The sequence below is a fragment of the Phyllostomus discolor genome, chromosome 2, assembly GCF_004126475.2.
Source record: "Phyllostomus discolor isolate MPI-MPIP mPhyDis1 chromosome 2, mPhyDis1.pri.v3, whole genome shotgun sequence".
Lineage (NCBI taxonomy): Eukaryota > Metazoa > Chordata > Mammalia > Chiroptera > Phyllostomidae > Phyllostomus > Phyllostomus discolor.
The window spans coordinates 34,782,466-34,800,957 of NC_040904.2; the positions used below are offsets into that span (position 1 = coordinate 34,782,466).

The 18,492-nt window shown below is 39.7% G+C and overlaps 1 protein-coding gene across 8 annotated transcripts in view; it reads left to right on the forward strand.

Annotated features, from left to right (window-relative positions):
- Positions 1–18,492, forward strand: part of FNDC3B (fibronectin type III domain containing 3B) — a 315,121-nt gene that overhangs the window by 221,776 nt on the left and 74,853 nt on the right. For all 8 annotated transcript variants that reach the window (XM_036017697.1, XM_036017701.1, XM_028504578.2 and 5 more), the window contains exons 8-10: positions 5,610–5,761; positions 8,762–8,821; positions 16,862–17,000. In XM_036017697.1, coding sequence (XP_035873590.1) covers positions 5,610–5,761; positions 8,762–8,821; positions 16,862–17,000 — 351 coding nt within the window. The remainder of the gene's footprint in view (positions 1–5,609; positions 5,762–8,761; positions 8,822–16,861; positions 17,001–18,492) is intronic.

Sequence of the window (18,492 nt, forward strand, 5' to 3'; positions counted from 1 at the left end):
TCACATCGTGAACCCTTAACAAACATTTGCAGGGCAAACGTGTGGCAGACTGCAGTGGTTGCAGCTGGGCTCTGGCAGGTGAGAAAAATGTCTGAGGACTGGCCGGCATTAGGTGAGGCTCAGCCAGCCTGGCGGAAGGTGGGGATGGCCCGGCGCCAAAGCCCGAGGCAGCAGCAGGAGGGCAAGGGCCCGTGCTGTACAATCTGGTTGTCTGGGTTGGGGTCCAGCATGGTCATTAACTGTCTTTGTGACCTTGAGTAAGTTATATAACCTCCCTGAGTCTAGGTTTGCTCATCTTTGAAAGGCAGGATAATAAATACCACATGGGATGGAGAAGCAAATTACATACTATTTACAGAGTACTTGGAATGGAGTATGGAGTATTTCTTTATAGTTTATAACATATCATTAGGGAAAAATGAAAGTCCCTGTTACACTCGGAAATGTGAAGGAGGGGTGTCTGGCCACCTTGTACAGAAAGAAGGGAATTGCAGAAAGTTCGGCATGCAATTGTATAAAGCATTGTTCTTCATTGTTTTTCTTTCAGCCACATCTGGAAACGCCACTAAATAAAAGGCATATATTTTTCTTTGAGATTTTGCAGATGATTTGTTTAATGTGGCAAAACAGTATTGAGGACTTGTGGATTCCAGTCATCCTTTTAGAATTTTGGGGATCCTGAATTAAGCAAGTTACTTACTTTTCAGAAACCCAGATACTGTAAAGATCCAAATATTTAGTCATTGAGTAAACCAGGGTACAAATATAATGGATATTTGTCCTGAGACTAACAGTTAGGTGCCTTGGGGACTGTACTCACAGCCACTGCTACACTAGAGAAATAAGCTTAATACTATTCTCAGTGGTGTAGGAATTAGCCTGTATTAGTACCAGCCACCTCCAGCCTAGTGTGGTGTAATCTGCTCGGCTGTGGGTGCTACACAAAGTCTTCCACATACTGCTGGGCTGTTCATTTTTATGATGTAAGTAAATGTCACCTGAAATTGTGTTTTCTGCATTGTTTCCATCTGCTAACATTTAGCTAATAGAAAAAATTGATTCGTTGGCTCCAGAAGTGAGGAAACAAGTAAGAGGAACAACTGTCCTTCCAAGAAGCAATCCTTCCTTGAAAGATAAACAGCAGTATGTCTGGAAACAGATTTTAGGTTTTTAGCATTTAAGGATTTGCAGAAACATATGATTGTGAAAACCCTGTATGTGAATGTCCTTTATTCCTTTGAGTGATGACCTCTGTGACCTTTTCCTTTTGAATTTTCCTTTGTGTTATTATTTTTCATGATGGTGCTTTTGAAGTGAAGCCAGTATTTTTATGGTATTTATGGTCATGTTTCTTTAACATACTTACTAATTGGATCAGCAGACCACCCACATAGTGAAATCCAAAGACCAGACCAAATTTAGAAGCTACTAACTTACATAGAAATATTTTTAAACATGACAATAACAAATTTATTAACTTCATGAGAGTAAATGGTGTTTTTGATCCAAATAACACCATTTGCATCTCGTATCGCCTGGGAAGAACAGGAGAGGAAGGGAGCTAAGGGTTAGATATCGAACAGCTACAAAATAATGCAGTCCTGTCATTCTGAATGTGTGCACACAGATGCCTTTAACTAACAACTGTTCACAAGTGGGAATCTCCATTTGATAAATACACAGGCAAGAATGATTTCCAGTCAGTGTGTAATCATTTAGAAGTAGTTGGTGGTTCTGGAGTCCTTCAAGATACTTTAAAGTAGTGTAATTTAAATAATTTCTGTGCAGACTTAACACAAGTGACCCACACAAGAGACCAGTATATCACTAGGGCCGAGACAAATGTCAAATTGGATCTTGTCCAATAAGTCTGTATTTAGAAATCACCACTTTAATCACCATCACAAAAGGGATCGACTGCTATTTATGGCAGAATAATTAAACATCAGAAAGTCATTTAGTTTTGTGGCCTCGGAGCTTCTATTTTTGGGTAACAGCCATGACAGTCACTGTGATGATCAGATTAGCCGTGCCCCAGTTCAGCTCAGTGGCCACTGCTGGTGAGAAAATTCCACCCCAGAGAGGGAAGCTTGTGTGAGCATGCAGTTGCTCAGAAAGAGGCCTGAACCCAAGCAGATTTGCTAGAGTTCTGAATCTCTCATCAATGTTATCACCTCCCTGCACACTCGGAGGAAATGCACATCTGATGCTGAGGATTCCCTTTTACGTGGCATTCTCTTGAAAGGCACCATGTAATTTGCTGGCATCAGCCTTGAAATGGGAGTGAGTTCCAAGTTCTAACAGAGACAAAGCCTTCTTTCTCTTTGCTTCCACTGCCTAAATAAAGGAAACCTGAGGCCCAGGAATCAGTGAAAGGGAGGCAGCGACAGCGCACAGGAGGGGTTTGGCCCCATAGCCATGGCAGTAATCTAGGTGGCAGGCTGGTTGCTTAGCTCGAGGAAAAAATTCCCAGAAGCCGCTGCCCTTTGAAAGTGAGGCCGAGTTCTTAGTGCATTTCTGATAGGCTGTCCGTCAGAAGACTGCGTTTGCCCGGAGAGCCACGTTCTCCGTGTTCTCTGTGTTGCACAGGTGTCGGCTCGCCCATTTAAGGCAAATCTAGGGAGAAGTTGGACACAATTTTAGTTGATGCTCCAAGTGTTGTGCATCACTGTTACGTTAAGTAGTAATTTAACCACGTCCAAAAGGAAAATCGTAAATTCTTAGTAGCTGATGGAAAAGGTAGGCTAAAAGGTTGTGAATCGATGAATCCTTGTTCAGCATCTGAAGTGCTTGCTTCTGACTGAATTGTTTTGAGACGTGATGTTATTTCACACCACCAGTCATGGAATCAGAGTTACTACCCACTGTGCTTTTGGAATTGTGCAGAGCAGCCATTTATCACCTCAGTGGAAGGTTTCCCAGTACCTAGTCAGCCACCTTTTAAATTATAAACTGAACTTTTCATAGCAAAATGTCTCCTTTTAAGTTAAAAATAAAATCTATTACTTAGTAGCTCAAGATCACTCATTGGTGGCATGTGAAGGAATTCAGCAAATACTTAGGTGTGCACAGTGGAAATGCTGTCTTAACGTGGAGTCAGGAGAACGATGCACAAATGACCAAGCAAAGCGCAGTGCAGTGCAAAAGGTGCCAAATACAGGTAGCAGCAAAATGCAGCCCAAACACAAAGAAAATGGTGGTTGATTCTGAGCAGAAGGCCAGACAGGACGGCACAGCAACCTTTCCTGAATCAGTCACAAACCGCTGCTGTGGGTCCCTGCACTCCATGTGTCCCCTACAAGGCCCCCCACGCATCTGTTTCTCTCCACTGGGTTGGTGCTTCTTGAGGTAGAGCTCATATCTTAATCACCTGTGTGCCCACAGGCCCTCACAGGGTGAGGGATGAGGATTAAAAGAATAAACAAAAGCAGCCTTTGAACTGGGTCTAAAAGAAGTTTGCTAAAGCCAAGAAAGCAAGAAAGTCAAAAGCCAAGTCCCAGAGTTTTACGAAGGGGCAGCATCCTGAAGGTGTGTCATAACTGCGCGGCAGAGGAGGGCTGCAGCAGGAGGCGCGCTGCTTGTCTAGAGCCATAGCGAGAAGGCGTGGGTCTGCCTTGGCCAGGTGGCTCAGTTGGTTGGAGCATCGTCCCATACACCTAAAGGTCATGGGTTTGATCCGTCATCAGGGCACATACCTAGGTCGTGGGTTCTGTCCCTAGTCAGGGAGGGAGGCAACTGACTGATGTTTCTCTCTCTTCCTCTCTTTCTCTCTCCTTTCCTCCCCCCCCCCCTTCCTTTCTCAAAAATCAGTAAACATATCCTTGGGTGAGGATATTTTAAAAAGAAGGCTGCATTGATTCTGTAACAGTGTGTCATCAGAGGTTTTAGAGAGATGTGTAATGCTAGTCTACCATTCACTGTCGCCTATATCATAAACTCAGACTGTCTTATTACTCCCTTTGATTTTTATTTTTTATTTTACAACAAACATTTACTAAGAAACCACTACTCACAATTGAATATGACTTGGGCCCTGTCTTTAGGGTGCCCCACAGTGCAGTGGAGAAGGTACAAATTTATCGTCAGCATGGTCAGCAGTAGTAGAGATATCAGCCAGGTTCTGTGGACAAGAGGAATGGTGATGGGTGAGATACTTCAGGAAAGGCTATTTGGGGATAGTGAGGCTAGGCTGGCTCTTAAAGCGTGAATAGAAGTTTGATTAGATAATTGGTTACTTATATATCATGACTATATCTGTGCAGACCAGAAATGCTATGGAACAGTCTGCTAAAAATGGAATGAGTAACAGACTGAAAAGGGAGACTCAGTTTTTATTTTTACTCCTCATACTTTTAAATAAGTTTATATTACATCTTAGCACTCTTTATGTAGATCAGATAATGACAGATGTGGAAGACAAAAAGATGGATACAGAGCAGGTTACATATCTCCATCCACAGCCTGATACTCTATAGCTATAAAGTATGAACAACTCTTAGTTGGTTTTTAATGTTATCCAGAGAGCAACAAAATAACCTCTATAAAATTAGAACATTAAAATTCTGTTCATAGAGTTATTTTATAGAATTAGACCACGCATTAGGTTGGGTTTCTCCAGAAACATTTTGAAAGTAAATCATGTCTATGGGGAGGTGTCCCAGGCGAGGAAGAGAAAGAAGCCAGCGCGTGGTCTGGAAGTGAGCGGGCCACCACTGTGGGCAGCCGGCGGGGAGTCCGCTGAAGATAGCTGGCAGGTGGTACAGAACGTGCCCTAGGGAAGTCCTTAGTAAGGGAAGGAAGTTGGGGTACTTCAAGCCTCAGACTGCTGTGTTCAAATGACGTTAAACCAAAAAGATGGAAGCAGAGCTTGCAGAGGTGAACTGTCCACCTCCACACACGTTTGTACCCCGTCGTCCTGGGCCTTGGTATCCAGGGAGCCCACAGGACTTGAAAGCAGCTTCACTCGTAAGGTACAGTGTGTGGGTCTGCAGATAACCTCACTTTGCTCAGTTCAGCATCGCTCCTTTAGACTGTTGTTGAATTGCCACAGAAACTTGTTTATATCAGTTAGCCTATAGTAAAGTTGGTTTTGTTAGGTTTTGTTATGCATCATTTCACTGAAAGTTGCAGAACCAGTTGACAATGTTAAGCGATTACTTGCTGTATGTATTAGCTTTGCAGGATAATTCTATACCACCCAAGGCTTTGAAGGCCCCTGGAAGGTTCCTTTGGGTATGGCTTCTTCCACATAATGTGATAGAATCTTGATCACTGAAGCCTTACGTTCACCTTTACCCAATTACCAAACATGACAGATTATCTTATTTTCTGCAGCATGGGGCAGGAATTACAAAGGACTGGGTCAGGGTGTGCGGTACGAGGACAGATGTTGCAGGCGCTGTATTGTGGACATGAGGACCTGGCGAGAGAGCACAGCGCCATGGAGGGTGCTTGTCGGTGCTGTCATTAAAGTGGAATTGTCACCTGGAATTAAATCCGAGCGAGTCTCTTATCACCACCACTAATCCCGAAAATGTCATTGGAAGAAGTAGAGTTTAATTTAGTGTGGAGTGGATTTGAGTAGTTGTGTTTATATTTTTCTTCCTCAGGTTTCTAACATTCAGGCAAGAGCAGTCGTGTTGTCCTGGGCTCCCCCTGTTGGACTTTCATGTGGACCCCACAGCGGCCTTCCCATCCCCTACAGTTACGAGGTCGCCTTGTCCGACAAGGGACGCGATGGGAAATACAAGATAATTTACAGGTGGTGTATATTATTCTCATGTATTTCTCTGCAGCGTAATAATGAAACTGGAGTCATTAAGGAAGAGAGAAACAAAAGACAATTGGAAGGCTTTGCAAATTTTCCTTTAAATTGTTCATTTAAGAATTAGTGATAATTACAAAACAAACAAACAAGCAAAATATAACCAAAGACACTGAAATTGGGAACAGCCTGACAGTGACCAGAGGGGAGAGGGGAGGGAATTTCAGGGGACGGGGGGAAAGGTTTGAAGGAAAAGGGTAAAGGATACATGGACAATAACAAGGGGGAGGGGAGGGGAGGGCTAGGGGTGGGCTGGGATGGGGTAAAGGGCAGAAAACTACTTGAACAACAATTTAAAAAGAATTAGTGATAATTAGAATGTCAAGAGTTGATTTTGTCTAGAGTAATTAATCAGAAATGACTAATTATAGAGCTATTTGGTGCTGGTGAAATATATCATTTCATTTTTTTTAGCTTGTCAGTATAGAATTAATGAAAATTTTCTATTAATGTCTATCAGGGAAAAACATAACCATGACTTTTAGTTTTTACCTACATTATACACTCATATGATTGCCCCTTTTTAGACTCAGGCCTATAACTAGTTTTTTTTTAATTTGCAATACATTTCATGGTTATATGAAACAACAATTACACTGTAAATTTTATCTTCCTTAATATTTTCTATCCTGTAGTAAAAATTACTTTAAAGTGTTTCATGGCAAGGCTTTCTTAAATGCCCAGACGTTTAGCACACAGAATAAGGGATTATCTTCTGCTTTATGGACTCCCAGGTGTTAGCCATTCAGATGATTTACAACCATGTTCTAAAGGTGATAAAGTTTTTTAGGGTCAAGTCTTCTCTACTTTGTAATTGCAGGGACTGGGCACATTTGCAGGACAGAAAATCAGAGTTGGTCTTGTTTTAACTACGTATTTTTCAGACTATAAGATGCCCCCCCCCCCCCCCCCCAATTTGGGAGGAATAATGGTTGTTTATGCTACTGCTAAGTTCTGTTTACATTTACATTGGTGAAATATTATGTTATTTATGTTATTAAATATTTTACCACATTTTTTGCAAAAAAAGTTTTTTCCTATTTTCCTCTAACACCTAGGTGTTTTATGGTCCAAAAAATACATTACTTGTCTGAGCTGAGCCGTCTCCCGCTCAACCCCTGTGAGTGGCCCCAAGAATGACTGGAGCCCAGGGTAACGTGGCCACACAGAAAACTGCTTGCTGGTTTTCTCGCCCGTTCTGCTGCTGCATCAGTGCTGCAGGCTCTGTATCTCCCCGGCCCTGTTGCTAACTCTTAACCTGCTCCAGAGGCAAGTCTTCATCGGGACAAAGAACAGGGGAGATAGGGAAGGAAGTCCTGTAGCCGGTCAGCTCCTCTGGCTGCCCATAGTGCTCTGTTGTCTGTCCCTTGGACTTCCACAGGAGTTTCCTCAGGGTCTTCCCACATCCTCTATTGCTCTCCTACAGTCCAGCCTCCATCCTGCAGAAATAGAAGTCAGACAGAATCCTTGCCCTGTGGACAAAACTGCAGTGATTCCCCACTGTACTTAAAATTAAATCCTGACTCCTTCCTCTGGCGCACAACCAAAAGGTCAGAATTGGTGGAGACCTTAAAGAAATAGAGAGCAGCATTTCCCACAGCCTCACCAAGAAACAGATTCTATTAATGCCAGATAGGCACTGTGGCAGGGGCGAGTCTCAAGTGCCCAGAAAGACGAGGCGGGTAACATAAGTGAGAAAAGCCAAGGTTGGGAAGTAGGGGAACAGGAGAGCTCCTGTCCCCACCTAAAATAGGTTGTGGCCAGAAGGCGATGCAGGCTAAGCTTCACTGATTCCTTGGGGGGTGTTTTTGTTTTTTTGTTTTTTGTTTTTTGTTTGTTTTCAAGAAATACTGAAAATCTGAGTTGTTACATAAACTTTCCTAATGTGAAACTAATTCGGCAAATTAAAAAAAAAAAAACATTTCAAAAACACCGTGCAGGTCAAACTACAGTGCTGCGGGTGAGGTGTGGAGATTGGCCTCCAGTTTACAACATCAACAATTACTTTTATTTGAAATAATTTTAAATTTATAAAACTTGGAAAAAGTAAATATAACAAGAAATATGTGTATACCCTTGACCCAGATTCACCTGTTATTAAATAGCCACAGTGCAGTTGTCAGTGTCACAAATTAACACTGCTACAGTACTTTTATCAACTGATCATTCATATTCTAACTTTGTCGGTCGATCTGAACAATGCCTGTTCTAGCCTTTTTCGCCAGCTCCAGGATGGGATCCTGTCTAGGGTCAGACGTCGTGTGTAGTTGTCATGTATCCTGAGCCTTCTTTAATTTGGAACACTTCTGCAATATTTCTTTGTTTTATCTGGGACATTTTTAAAGAATGAAGTCATGCCTGTCCACATCCTCCTCACCTTTAGAAATATTTTAATGGAACATTCCTTATTTTATGTTGTTTCCTCATGATTAAGTTGAGGTTCCATTGCAACTTCTGATGATATCAGTGGTTTTATTTTATAGTAGAGCTATTTATTAGTATTGATATGTGAGGGAAGCAGACTGAAACTTCTTCAGGAGAGTTGAGAAGTGGAGGTGGCTGCAGTTCCTGCCAAGGTGAGTCTGGGAGCTACCTCCGGTTGACAGCCAGCACAGTTATTTACGTTTACATTTATCTTGTCTATCTATTAATTTGCTTAAGTATTTACTTATTGTTATGTGTTTACTTTGAAGAAGTGGTAAGACCTTTTGGAACTATTAGTAAGTTTAACTTACCATGTTTTGGAGGGCATAACTAAAAGGCATCTAGTTTTCTAGTTCAGAAAGATAGTTAATACCAAATTGGAAAGTATATTTCTGGTTTATGGCGGAATCAGACATAATAATTCTTGTGTCATTGTTGGTACAGACCCAGATGCAAAACGTGTTTTACTTTTGAAACTAATATCATTGACTAATGAATGATTTTTCTTTGCAGTGGAGAAGAGTTAGAATATAACCTGAAAGATCTTAGACCAGCAACTGATTATCATGTGAGGTGAGTTAGGATATTGGAGCTAAACTATATTGAATTCAGATTGCTAAAATCAATTATGTGCCCCCTTTGAAAAGTTTGTGGTTGCCCTGACTGGTGGGGCTGAGTGTTGGGCATTGTCCTGCAAATCAGAAGGTCACTGGTTCGAACCTTGGTCAGAGCCGTGTGCATGAGGGTGGGCCAGGTCCCTGGTTGGGAGTGTGCAAGAGCCAACCAATCAGTGTGTCTCTCACATGCTGAGGTTTCTCTCCCTCTCTTTCTCCTTCCTTTATCCTCTTTCTAAAAATAAATTAATTTCTTAATAAAATTCATGGTCAATGGCACTTGCCTAACTTTAAGTTACAGTACTTTGGCTCTTTGTCCATTCATTCTCCAGTGCACTTCTGTTCTGCACTCGGGCATAGTGTCTGGAAGTATACAGAGGTGCTTTTGGCAACCAAAAGTAGGCGATGCATTGAACGGAATTTTAAAAATTATTTTTTGAAGTAACTTTTATTTTATATAGTCTCCTATAATCTATTGGACTGTGTGGTTTAATATATATATTTTCTTTCTGTAAAATAAATGGGTGTATCAGTGTTTGTTATAGACCATGAATACAAACCATGTGTCCAACCTATGTGACTAAAGCCCTTCCCAGCTTGCAAGAACACATTCAGACCTTTCAATCTGAAACGAGAAAAGTTAAAGCAGATATCAAATTATCTTTAACAAGAACTAACCCGACTTAGCAAAGCAGTGAACCTGTGTGGTCTGATATGTAGCCTAATGTCTTACTGTGGTTTTTCTGAAATCTCTACTGGGACTACTCGGGAAGGCAGGGCTGGCTCATCTTAGTAGAAAACCCAGCCAACCACAGACCTGTGAAGTGGAAGGTATTACCTGGGTTTTTACAGAGCTGATCTGTTTATTTAAGGTAGATAGACCCATACATCCATTCGCAAATATGCAGATTTCCAAATATGATCCATAACATTTAAAATATGTTCATTTTAATTAAAATTTTATTTTAATTTTTAAATTGACCAGAAATTATAATTTGATCTCATAGGATGCACAACATTCTCTCTCTCTTCTTCAGTTAAATACCTGTATATTAAAGATTATGTAATAAAATTGCAAGGATTAAGTATACATCCTTTATTATACTTCCCAAAGGTTAATTCATACCACATATTCCTTTGTGATGGAGGGGAGACAGGGTCACCTTATAGGAAGAACATATGAATTATCAGGAGGCTAGAGTTCTAGTCTGGTTTTGCCATGAATTGTCTGTTTTAACTTTGGTCCACCACAGAGTCCTTATGTCACAATTTTCCCAGTGAGAAAGGTATGGAAGTAGGGCTATGCTCAGGTTATAATATCTTATTAGGTGCATAAGTATTTAAAACTAAATGTAAAGCCATGCATAAAAGAGCAAGGTGTTTTACATTCAGCCATAAAGTGTACATCTGGTTAGCTGTTGTAATGTTTAGGTGAATTCTTTTGCAACCATTGCTTCCTGTTTAAATCAAAACTTTTGGGTTTTGAGTCAATTAGCTTTAGCCCAAACACATTGAACTTTTCACATAGTCTGTACAAACAAAAAGATTTGTATAATTTGTAAAGCTGGGATGATAATAGGAATAGTTTAATCATTCTGTCAAATAGTCTGTTTAACAATGAACCAGAAAATGTAACACTATATAGAGAGCCATGTAAATATTCCCCATTAGTCATTGTTAACATATGTTTCCTTTTTTCTCCATCTTTTAACAGTTTATTGTTATTGCTTTACTAAAGATTTACTTTATTAATTTCCTGCTCATTCATGAGCTGACAGTATCTTTTTAAACAAATTTAAATGTCATAAAGCATTGGCCCTTTATTTACCATCCTGTCTGTTGTTTCCCTTCATTTTTTTAACCACTTTTACTAAAGCTAAATCTTGGACAATTGCTCATCATTTTTTTTAACTGCCATGGCTTTCAAATACCTTGGACTTCTGGACAGATGAAAGGAGTAATTCATGGATTCCCTGACAAGGGAACAGAAGTATAAGGCAGTTATCATCTAGGAGCCTTGGATCCACTTTCTCTTCCGACACATTTGGGACCCCTGCACTGTGACATGTATGACACATGTGCGATACCATGCATGTGCAGCCTGAGGCACCACCAACTGTTATTTGGCCTAGCTCTCTGCCTGCCAGAGAGATTGAAAGTTTGGGTCTCTTCTAGTATTTAAAAAAATTATCTCCTAAGAAAAGTGCCTATACTCTAAATTGATTATTTTGCCTTGCCTAGTCCACAGTGTGTATAGATGATTGATTCTCTTTCCTTAAACAGCCTTTCACTTTTCAAGCTAAAGAAGAGTCTTAACACTTCCAGCTCTTACTTCTGATCAGCCTCTTTCTCTGCCTTGAATCGCTTTGGCAAGGCAGCTTGATATCTAATGGAAAGAGCTTGGAATTTGGGGTTAATGGCTTGGTCACTTAGTAAAGGTGTGTGCTTTGGCAAGCCATTGGCACATCTGTGGCCTTGTTTTCTCATTCACAAAATGAAGAAATAATGGTACCAGCCTCAAAAAGATGGTGTGAGGGCAAATAATGCAAATTCATTATAAACCTGTCGAGTATATAAACGTGTTTTTTTGTTTGTTTTGTTTTTCCAAGGTTGTTTCAGGTTTCCCACACTCTGAAAAGAAAAACGACTTCATGGTGCAGGTTCTCTGAGCCTGTGAATGGTTTGACCATATCACTCACTATTTTGTTGGGGTAAAGATATACCATACTTGGCACTGACAAAAAAGAGCAAAGTCTTTTTTTTTTTTTTTAAGGTTCAGTTAAACTAACATTCTCAAAGTTTTGGTTCCAGGAATGTAAACTTTTATCAAATACAGTAGCGTCAAATATAGGTTTCAATTTAATAGTCACCTCTAAGGCCTCCAAAGGCTGTGTGGAAATACATTCCTCACAAAATTTCCATAACAGAAGCTACAGAAGAATTCCATTACTATACAGCCGCAAAATGAGCAGTTATATTCATCGCCGTGTTTATTGGCTTATACGTTACCAATTTAGCAAGTATCGCCCTAGCGACATTGGTGGAGCCAGTGATGAAAATGGACATACTTATTTTAGCAGTGCCCAGCCTCCTCTGTTTCCCTTCCAGGTTCTGATACTGCACACTTTGATGAAGGCGTGCAGACAGCCTCATTCAGATCACTCTTCAGCAGAGTGAAAGGTTTCTTTCCCAAGTCATCTGCTGAAGTCTCACGTGGGGCCTCCGTTCTTACATTTCTTACTGCTTTTGGTTTTGCTTTTCTGATTTTGTCCCCTTCACACTGATTCCTTGATATCTTTATATAATGCCTTTTCTCATGTTCAGCTTTTTCCTCCCGCATGTTATTATTGTCAGAGTTTAGCAGTCACATATGTAACCCTTTCTACTGAGCAGTAGTCTCTCAGCCATGGCGTTCTGTCACTGAACTGTCTGGTGGTTGACACCAGTTTCTAGGTGGTAACAACTCTTAACTCCTCTCCCTCTCACTGTTACTGCGAATGATGGAGAGACTGGTGGCATGCCTGGGGCAGTGCCACAAGTCATGTGTCTGTGGCTGTTTAGATTGGCACTTATCATGTCATTTTCCCCATAGACAACTATATCCTAAGACATTTCAGGCTTTAAAGTTTTTTGTTTCTTTCTCACTTTTTGCTGTGAATTTTTGTGTGCCATTGCCTACACATCTGTTCAACTATTATTCTTTTTATTCTCCTGGTGATTGAGCAAGTTAATGCTCCTCTATTATGTTGATTTGCAGAATGTTAGGTCTTGGGTATTGGCTTAGATTTTTATTAAAGTCATCACTTTTATGTTTGTTATCCAGTTCTTAAACACATTGCTCTTTTTGGTTTAATATTGCTTGAATGTTCAAAAGGAATCAATTTGTAATTGTCCAAGTATATGTATTCAGTGCTTTCATGTCAGACATTGTATTATGTACTGTATAACACCACCAATACAAAATCTTGTGTGTGAGTGCATAAGAGAAAATGTGTGTGTGTGTGTGTGTGTGTGTGTGTGTGTGTGTGTGTTGAGAAGGAGGTATGAGAAAAATCCAGTATATATATGCATACACATACAAACATTTTTATAATACATAGAAGAGTATAAGTTCTGTACATAAGCATTTATATACTCATTTATACAAGTATTTATGAATATATAACAAAAAGCATATTTCTCTTTAATTGGTAGTTTTATACTTAATACTAGTATTGAAATACCTACCCATTTTACTGTGGGAGTCAAGAATTTATATTTTTGTCAATGATGGGATAATCAGGAATTTGAATGATGGAATGGATAGCAATTTCATGATGAAATTTGAAGCAGTTTTCCAGTCATTGGCATAAACAATTTGGCAAAGAAGTTTCCCAGCGATGATATCATGTAATAACATTTCCCAGAAAAATTATGTGATGAAACATTTCCAGAAATATGGTTGACCAGCTCGCTCCATGCAGAGTTATGAAATACATGTTATCAACCAGCAGCTGTGGCTCGTAGTATGTTACAGATGTTCTGGAAGAAGCTAGAAGCAAATTTCTGAAATTCTTGGAGCACCTGTTTCATAAACAGTCAGCGTTTAAACTGAAACAAATGTGAAAACCTAACACAAGACTAATTATATTGTTAGAAAAATGTATTTTTCTTTGCTGGGATAAATGAAAAAGGAACTGAATTTTTTGCTGACTTATTTAACCTAGGAAACTAATTGTGCTTCACAAATCTTCCTGCCACATGCTATTTAAAGAAAACACATCACCATCATGTGAAAACTCACTTGCAACATTCTTGAAAATGTAGCATCATTTCCAGAGCATTTTCTTTTATATAAAAGTGACTGGTAAAAACCAGTAGTTGCTATCTGTACTAAACAGTATTGAGTGACAGATATAATCATGATACTTAAGTATCGTGTCAAATTTTAGGTACTGTATGTAGCACATTTATATTGCCATGTGAAATGGATTTTGTTCACTTCGTAGAAAGTCATTGATTCCTAATTTAAACACACTAATTTGAACACTACTTTGAGTGTAAAGACAAGGACAATAACTCCATGTGGCCCATAGGACTGGCCACCTTCAACTACCTCAAAAGTTTGCTTCTGCTGTCAGGTTCTTTTATCCCGACTGTCATCCTCCCAACCTGGCTGTCAGGAGCTTCCATCACTTGTGTTTCTCTGGCCTAATAAGTACAGATTTCCGTGAATCTCATTGAAAAGAAAGAACAAGTTGACTGAGTCCAAATCTCCCCAGATAACAACTGTGGCCAGAGAGTACTTTGCAGGCCCTTTCCCTGCCTCCTTTTCCTCTGCTCTGTTGTCCGGGTGGATCTTTGGTATCAACTGTGTTTGTGAATGTTTAGGAAGTGTTCTACAAGAGTGTAATTCACAAATGCCTAGTGACTGCACACTGAGAAGCAGGTCGGGTAAAAGGCAGCTGAAACATAGTCTCGGTGCCAAGGAGACGGTGGCAGGTGGGGAGTTCTCTGAACTGGGCAGCGTCTGCCCCTTCTTAAGGGGAGTGCTCTCAGCTTTATTTAACTACTGCCATGCAGGTATGCAGCTCAGTGTTGCTAGAACTTCTAGTTGTTAAGAAAAGCCAGGGGTTTCTTTTTTAAAATGAGAAATCTCTGAGATTTTTTTCAGCATTGGTTTAATTTTTCATTTTAACTCTTCAGAAAATTTCAGATATAGTAAAAAAATAGACAGAGGTTTGAATAAACTGTCATATACTCATCACCCAACTGCTTATTTTCTTGGTATCCTCATCTCCCCCTACTTGCCCACACAGTTATTTTGAAATAAAATCTAGACATCATATTAATTCACCTGTAAACCACATTACTATTTTCACATGCCCATTCAAAACAGAACGATAAATTTCTTAATGTCTTTAAAATAGAGACTTTTTATTTCTTCAGCTGTCCTAAAAATGAAGGTTTTGTTTTCTTTCATTATGTTGTAAGTGGAGTGCAAACGTGATATAAATATTCAGTGTGGCTGATATCTTGCAAATTTCTTTCAATCTATAGGTTTTCCCTCCCTCTCTTTTTTCTCTCCCTTTGCAATTTATTTGTTGGAATAATTTTTTTCTGGTCCTGTGGAATTCTCTGCAGTGTGAAGTAGGCTGATTGCAACCCTGTTGTGCTGCTTAACATGTTCTCTGTGTTTCCTGTAAAGAGGTGAAGAGGCTTCATCAGATACGGGCTTGGGTTTTCTGGCCAGGATTTCGACAGTGGGTGTAATCTTTCATTAGGAATGCATAATGTCTGCTTGTCTCTTTTGTGGTGATCATTGCCTATATCCATTCACAGGTGGCTCTAATATTTAAAAACACTATTTTATGTCACCCTGCCCCCCATATTTTGGGTCAGATGCAGCCTATAAGCCACCAGTTGGAGAATTCTGATCTAAAGTTCAAGCTAGGAACCCTTCCCTTGTCAAGAACATTCTATGATTTGTTTTAAGTCACTCCCAGGGAGCCTGTCCTAGTACATGGAAATGATATTGCCAGATCTACCATTCAGTTTTATATTATCATGTGTCTCCTTATGAAAAAAAAAAAGCATTTCTTTGATCAAGTCAGATGGAGAGCATCCTAGTGATAAGCATTCTTTGTTTGGATCAATGTCATGGTGGATATCCTCCCAGAAGGCAAGTGACTCAAATATCTAGTAAATATATGTTTACCTTTATGATTTTACTAATACAGGATAGGGCCAAAGTAAGTTTAGTTGTTTGTATGGAAAATGATACAACAATGAATAAATAGTAATACAAGAATAAACTGTGTTACATACTCACAACCCTAAACCTACTTTTGCCCTACCCTGTATGTTTTTGACTTGGATGGCCTCTATAAATCTTTTGTGATGGGCCTTGAGGAGAAAAGATTTTGCAAATCACACAGCCAATTAGGATGCGCTTTCCATAATGTTTTCTTTGGCTGTTGTTCGCTGGAAGAGGGAGGGGAAATGGATTGTAGGTGTTCAGAGACATGGATCGCAGGAGAGGAAGTGCAGCGGGCAGGACAGCACAGCAGTTGGACTTCTGCAGCTGAGTACAGCCGACCCCACTTTCTAGCCATGTAGCCCTGGGGAATCTACTTCACCTTTCTGTTGTAAGAATTAAGAACTTGATAAGTATTTTTTCACTCCAAATAGCTCAATCCTTGCATTGCTTTTAGATTTTTTTTGTCTTTGTTGTCTTTTTCAAAGAATATGTTTTCAATTTTTTAATGCTCAATATAAAAAAAATGGAAAAGTAGAAAGGACAGTAAAAATCAACATAGTAGCCCATTTTTCTTCACAGGTTCTCTGGAGTTATCAGGCACATATGAACACATATGTTCAGTGTTGGGTCAGACATTTTAATGTGCAGAGTATACATCTTTAATCTTGGCACCAGGTGCAGGAGTTAAATCTTTACATGGGTAAACTGTACCTGAACATTGTTTTTGCTGAATTAAAGGGAGGTGTAATCAGCAGTAGGAACCATGTTTCCATGTAGGAAATGTCCATATTTCTGCCTGAACATGTGCAATGTTACTCCAAGATCCTTATTGCTTATACTTCTGTGCTGCCTCTGACTCTCATCTCTGCTTCTTATCTTTCACCAACTCTTTACCTTTAGGCATTTTTCAGACCAAGTCAACTGGAGAGTGACAGGTTGTTTTTTAGAATGTATATTTGGAGACCTTTCTGGGGATTTAGGGTATTTAGCATAGTCTTTTTCAGTCGGTAGACCTCGCCTATCTTAAATGGAACTGGTCGGTTCTTACCATTAGCAGATGGAGAGAACACATTGAGGCATGTTGCCTGCAGGGGTGAGTATCCCCTGGAAACATTGACCATACTTAGGGCAGGGCGAGACCACCAGGTAAGAACAAGAGTCACGTGTGCACTGTGTAAGAAAATCTGTGCCCCTGTGGAAAGCCCTGCTCTTCTGTGATGGGCCAGTGCCACTGACCGTACTTGTCTGTTTTGTTTTCAGGATATACGCCGTGTACAATTCCGTAAAGGGATCCTGCTCTGAGCCAGTCAGCTTCACCACCCACAGCTGCGCGCCCGAATGCCCGTTCCCGCCCAAGCTGGCGCACAGGAGCAAAAGCTCACTAACCTTGCAGTGGAAGGTGGGTAGCTCAAAGTGTCAGGAAGAGTTGGACGTCTCTAGCCATTTGAAACTTTTTTTAGCACCATTCCAGTTTGGTGATGATGTTTGGTTTTTTCCATAGTAACTGTGAAATAAATTATGGTATCAAAAGCTGCCGTGTCTATAAATGGGTGGGAGAGGGGACTGCAAAACCAAGCTTTAGCTCTGTTTGCAAGGGAGTTGGGTAGATTTCCTAGGCTCATGAGCAATACATTATAAGTGGTATAAATATTTAAGATAACTAAATTCCATCACTTTTTAATGGTTTTCATCACTCCCTAATTCATTTCAACAAACATTTGAGGACCTTAGTAAAAAGCATTTTGTAAATTTGTAGATACTGTAGGGTCATAGCTCTGTTGGCTTCTTTGAGTGGTGATTCTGAAATGTTTAATATTTAAAACTACCTAGAACATTTAGTATTCTAAACTACATTAAGATTTCATTAATTTTTACTTATTTAGGCCTTAAATCAGTCAGGATTACTAGTTATTTTTTAGAAGTCCAAATTATATAATAGGTCTCATGTTACTGGTACAAATAATTCTTGCCAACAAGAGGTTCTTAATGTGTTTCATGAGCTTATTAGTCACTCATACTTGTGTGTTTGCAAGAAAATAGTAGATTATTTTATTAATCTTTATAGTAATTATTTCTATATGTAAATATCTTAAAATGTAGTTTAAAATGTAAAATTTGTAAAAATAGAGATAATACAGATTTGTGGTGTTTGGGTAGAACACTAATATGTGAAAGAAATAAGACAGTCAGATCCATTATTGGTGAAGAAATATTTTGTCTCTTTGTTCCTATACCAGAGGGCCAAATTCACCTAGGAAGCTGGTAGAAGCAACTGAGGGTAGTGGTTGGCAGCAAAGCCTGGGCCTCTCTAGACCCCTCTGCTGTGGGCAACTGCACTCCCATTGCCAGTGGCCAACACTGCATGTGTTATTTGGACAAAGGCAAAGTTTAAACTGGCTTAGAATCTGAACTATTTTATTTTCCTTCCTGGCTTCCAGGGATAATCCAGGTCAGTGATTCCCCACCTTTTCAGAGTTTTAACACCCAATCGGTCATCGTTGTTTAATTTTGTGGAGCATATACATCCATTTTAAAATGTGTTCTATAGGTACACATATACATATTTAAATATATCTTTAATTAAGGGAAGAAGTACCATTAATTTTGTTTGGAAAATAGAAGAAATCTTAAGAATACCAGAGGGACCTCGGGGTATTATAAACCTAAAGTTGGGAATCACTGATATGTGCTCTGCTTCAAACCTACATGCAATTCAGGTTTCGGGCAGACCAGCAACTTGAGGAAAAAGTTTTCTTGTTAGAAGGAAAATGTTTCACCTGTTCTTTCTCCCTTTGTTTAATTGTGAATCAGAAACAGCCTCCTGTTCCATTCAGTCCTGTGCCAACTTGAAAGTTCTGAATTTAGTTCAGTTTTTACTTAAATGTTCTTAA